This window comes from Kryptolebias marmoratus, linkage group LG21 (assembly GCF_001649575.2).
Source record: "Kryptolebias marmoratus isolate JLee-2015 linkage group LG21, ASM164957v2, whole genome shotgun sequence".
NCBI classification, from domain to species: domain Eukaryota; kingdom Metazoa; phylum Chordata; class Actinopteri; order Cyprinodontiformes; family Rivulidae; genus Kryptolebias; species Kryptolebias marmoratus.
In genome coordinates, this window is record NC_051450.1 from 7,254,750 (window position 1) to 7,259,384 (window position 4,635).

Sequence of the window (4,635 nt, forward strand, 5' to 3'; positions counted from 1 at the left end):
GATGCCTCCTGGACGCCTCCCTGGTGAGGTATTCCGGGCACGTCCCACCGGGAGGAGGCCCCGGGGAAGACCCAGGACACGCTGGAGGGACTATGTTTCTTGGCTGGCCTGGGAACGCCTTGGGATTCCCCCGGAGGAGCTGGACCAAGTGGCTGGGGAGAGGGAAGTCTGGGTGTCCCTGCTTGGGCTGCTACCCCTGCGACCCGACCCCGGATAAGCGGAAGAGGATGGAATGGAATGGAATGGAATGGAATGGATGGATTTGCCCAAATAAATATGTAACTTCAAAACTTTTTTTTTACTTTTTAAAAACAGATTTGACGTGTTTCCACCCTTACCTGACACAACAGACTTGCATGACTTGCAAAATATGGTGGTCTGATCCACATCTTCTGTTTTAAAACCAAACTAATTCTGAAGTGGCTCCTTTTTTTGGAATTAAGCCGGGACTCTCGGTGGGTATTTCCGTGTTGTGCTCTGCCATGTTTACTAGGTCGAGCTCACACCTCCTCGCTCTTTTTCTTCTTATAACGAGACGATATAGCACACCCCTAGTACAGAGGATGTAGTAACTGTGGTTTCCAAAAGGAATTTTAGATTTGTTTGACCACAGAACCATTTTGCCTCAATCCATTTTAAATTAACAGCAGCATTTCTGGATGGTGTTTATATGGTAAATGGCTTGAACTTGTATGGCGCTTTATCTAGTCCAAGGACCCCAAGGCACTTCACACTGCAATCATTCATTCACACACTGATGGCAGTAAGCTACATTGTAGCCACCGTCAGGCAGCAAGGCAGGTGAAGTGTCTTGTCCAAGGAGTCTGCCAGAACAGGGGCTTGAACTGGCAACCCTCCAGTTACAGGACAAACCCTTACCTCCTGAGCCACTGACTTCTTCTTTGCATGATAAGGCTTTCAGCAGCATTTGTGTTTACAGGCAATGATTTGTGGAAGTGTTCTTGAGCCCATGCAGTGATGTACAGAACAGAATCAGATCTGGTTTTAATGGCGCTGTTCACTGAGACGTTTTATCGTTGATAGAGAGCTTAAAAAGATATGGACTCAGATGTGTGTTTTAATGAAACCATGGCACGTGCACAGCCCATTAAAAATATTACCACACCATTTAGCCGAAACCCAAAAAGGTTCATTTTTAACCTCCCAAATAATCTAATCTTTAAAAATTAGACAACCAAACATTCTGACTTTGAGATGAAACAAACGTGTTTTTTCTGTGCCATAAAAAATTTTAGTGTTATAAGGTCTTCAAAGCTCCAAATGATGACCAACCATGAAACTTGATGAGCAAATTTGAATGGGAGCCACCAAAATCTTGTGGAGGTCCAGTGACCATCTTCTGACTGGTTGAGATGAGGGGCTGGTAGTCATGTCTGTTAATTAAACCTGAAACAAACAGTTTGAACCAGTTGTTAAAATGTTTACTATTATATTCACTAAAGGCTTAGTTGGAAAACTGAACTGGCTGCACCATTAGTCAAGCTAAACAGTAGATGTAAGCTAAAATAAGCAAAACCATAGCTAACAGCTAAAGCGTTGCTAAAGGTTTAATTTAGTAAAACATTAGGTGAAAGCTTAAATCAAGAAACCCACAGCTAAAATTAACTAAACAGTTTCCTGTGGAGCAAAATAAGATAAAAACAGAGCAATATACTGGAGGAGATTTGAAAAAGAGACTTTTTTTTTGAAGGAATCAAAGAGACCTCGATGCATCCATGGGGAAATATTTTGTGAATAAAGTTAAATATTTAGAAAAGTGAAGTTACAAAAAAAAAGTCATAACTGAGCTGAATGATTTGATATTTGAATGGTTAAAATGCACAAAGTATGACAACGTAGTCTGATTGCTGACTCATCATTCCCAGTTTTCCTGTCTGTAGTTTCTTCCGTATGTGTTTTGCAATCACACAATGATAATAAAAATACTAATAATAGCAGTAATAATAAAACTGGTTTAAATCTGCTATCTTCATTTCAAGACTGACGAAACCTTCAAAAGTACAGTTTGGCAGAAACACAACTGACTTGGAGCTGTATTAAAACCATTAGTTGTGAATGTAGAAGTTTTGTATTTCAGGATTAAAATTGTGCTTCCAGCAGGTTTTTCAACTGTTATGAGTAAGGCAACATCAGAGTAACATGACAAGATACAACATTGTGCATGATTAGTAAAATGTGTAATCTGTAGATCACAAGATTTTCTTGTTTTCTAATCCTAACCTCATGTTTAAAATGCCTAGACTTGTGTCCATTCATTTAATCCTAACCAGATACTTTTCCTTCCTAACCCTTTTTTTCACAGGTAGCTGTGAGGTAGAAAAGTCAGGTAACTTTGTGCCATGTTAAAGTAACAAAAGCAAAGACTGTGCATTATTGTCCTTTAAAGAGGAGAAAAAGATGTCCTTCATATAAAAACTTCTAGAGTCTACCTGACTTACCTTGGTGAGTTCTTCCATGTGCAAGAAATATGTAGTAACTCAGATTTAAGTCGAACCTGTTCCGTTGGATTATGTTTCTATGGAAACGACATTGGATGACTCCATTGACAAGCCTTGATGCTCGACCCCACAAAGTTGTCTGAAAACAGACATGTGACAGACTACAGCCACTGATACTCATGTTCAGTATGAGCAACATGTGTTTGTGTTTTTTTACCTCTGTCTCCAGCTCCGGTTGCGATCGTCCAGAGACAAAACCAGCAGTGATGATTGTTCTGCCACCATTATTCACACACAAATAGATGTCATCATTCCCCTGCAACGAAAGATATGCCTCATTGTGTTCAGTCACTGAAAGTTAATGTGTTATTAAGTGAAGAAAAAGACACTCAATAGACGTCAATGAGAACACAATAAACAAAACTCCCCCTTGTTCTTAAAAACCCAAGACAACATGGAAGAACTCAGGCTGCGTCCAGAAGGAAAATGTTTATTTGTCAACTAAAAGTAAAGGGTTTTTTAATGTTTCAGCCTTGCATTCACATGGAAATAACATTTTTATGTGCCCCTAAACATTATATCTTTTCAAAAATGGGTTCTATAGTGAAAAAAGTTTGAAATGTCACCCTTGCAATTTTGTGTGGACAGCCTTAAAAACAACATAATCCTACCTCTAACCTAACCTGCAACCCCAAGCATGACAGATGCATCAACTGGAACAACAAAAAGGGCAAATTACATTTTACATACCCCGCTAACTAAACATAAACAAAGTCTTTACCAATGATGAAGCTCAGAATAAAAGGTGTTGTCTTGGTCATCCTTAGATAAGGATTACCTTACCATGAACCAAGCATGAGTTCCTTAAACCAAAATATTTAGTTCATGATTGGGAATCCATGAACTAAATGTTTTCCAATAATAAGAACATGAACAAAAACAGGTTTTATTCAACATTAGTTCATAATTTTCAAAACATAATTTTAAACTCCAAAAATAAAAGCTATCTTTTTTGTTTTGACAAGTAATCAAGTAATTCAGCCTGAACTTGATGCAAAAATAAAAATACAACATCACCCTATGTAAAAATACAAAGAAGCAACCTGTTGAACACTCACACCTAGCATCTCAGCCAGGTGTTGGGTGTTAGTTCATACACAGGTGGGGCTTTTTAAATACCTGATGGTGTGCCCTGAGATGACTTTGCTTGTGAAAATCTGTTGTAACAGTTAAGCAGTTCAAGCATGTGTGCTGTCTTCTACGTGAACGTGTGATCAATGGTGGATGATGAATGCTTCATCTGACTGCATCAGGGGGTCAAACTCAGTTACATAAAGTGGCCAAAATTAAAACTTTGGTCCTAGCCAAGGGCCAGTCGCAGTCTATGTTTATTGAAAAAAATAAATGGTTTTAGATGTATTATGTAAAATCATTCATATAGAAATATCAAATACCTTTTTCCAGTTATATATTACATAGATTTAGAACAAACATACTTTAATGAACAAAGAAAAGTAGTTCGAACTTAAAAAGCGTTAGAACAAACATACTTAAAACTCCTTTTGGTGTTTAATAAATGCTGTTAAATATACCACCAGAGGTTTAAAAAGCACCACCTGTGTAGGAATAGCAGAACTAACACCCAACACCTGGCAGTTCCTATGCCTTTTTCTACCATCCACTTGGAAATGACTTTTTTCTTAGTAAAACATTTTATCATAATCCATTGAAAAAGCTAAAAGAAAAACAAAAAAACATAACAAACACTCAACAAAAATCCAGTCATATAGCTACTAAAATTTAACTTTGAAACAAGAAGAAAATAAAAAAAAGAGAAGGAAAAAAAAAGGGACAACATGCATTAAAGCAGACTCTGTTACTCTGCTGCGCTTTAAATCCAGTCAGATATCTGATATCATTTCTTGGCTGCAAGTTTATCAGTAAGTGTTTGATGTTGTCTGTTGCTTTTTCCATGTCAATATCAAAGATCACTGAGAAATTAAACTTAATTTTCTTGGCTTCAAAGTACAGGTGCTGGTCATAAAATTAGAATATCATGAAAAAGTAGATTGATTTCAGTAATTCCATTTAAAAAGTGAAACTTGTATATTATATTCATACATTACATACAAACTCATATATTTCAAATGTTTATTTCGTTTAATTTTGATGATTA

At 37.2% G+C, this 4,635-nt stretch overlaps 1 protein-coding gene across 1 annotated transcript in view; it reads right to left on the reverse strand.

Moving 5' to 3' along the window:
- The window catches only part of frrs1b (ferric-chelate reductase 1b), a 22,063-nt gene that overhangs the window by 5,706 nt on the left and 11,722 nt on the right, over positions 1–4,635 (reverse strand). Inside the window, exons 6-8 of the mRNA XM_017414066.2 lie at positions 2,677–2,775; positions 2,460–2,598; positions 1,294–1,407 (exon numbers count right to left, since the gene is read on the reverse strand). Coding sequence (XP_017269555.1) covers positions 1,294–1,407; positions 2,460–2,598; positions 2,677–2,775 — 352 coding nt within the window. The remainder of the gene's footprint in view (positions 1–1,293; positions 1,408–2,459; positions 2,599–2,676; positions 2,776–4,635) is intronic.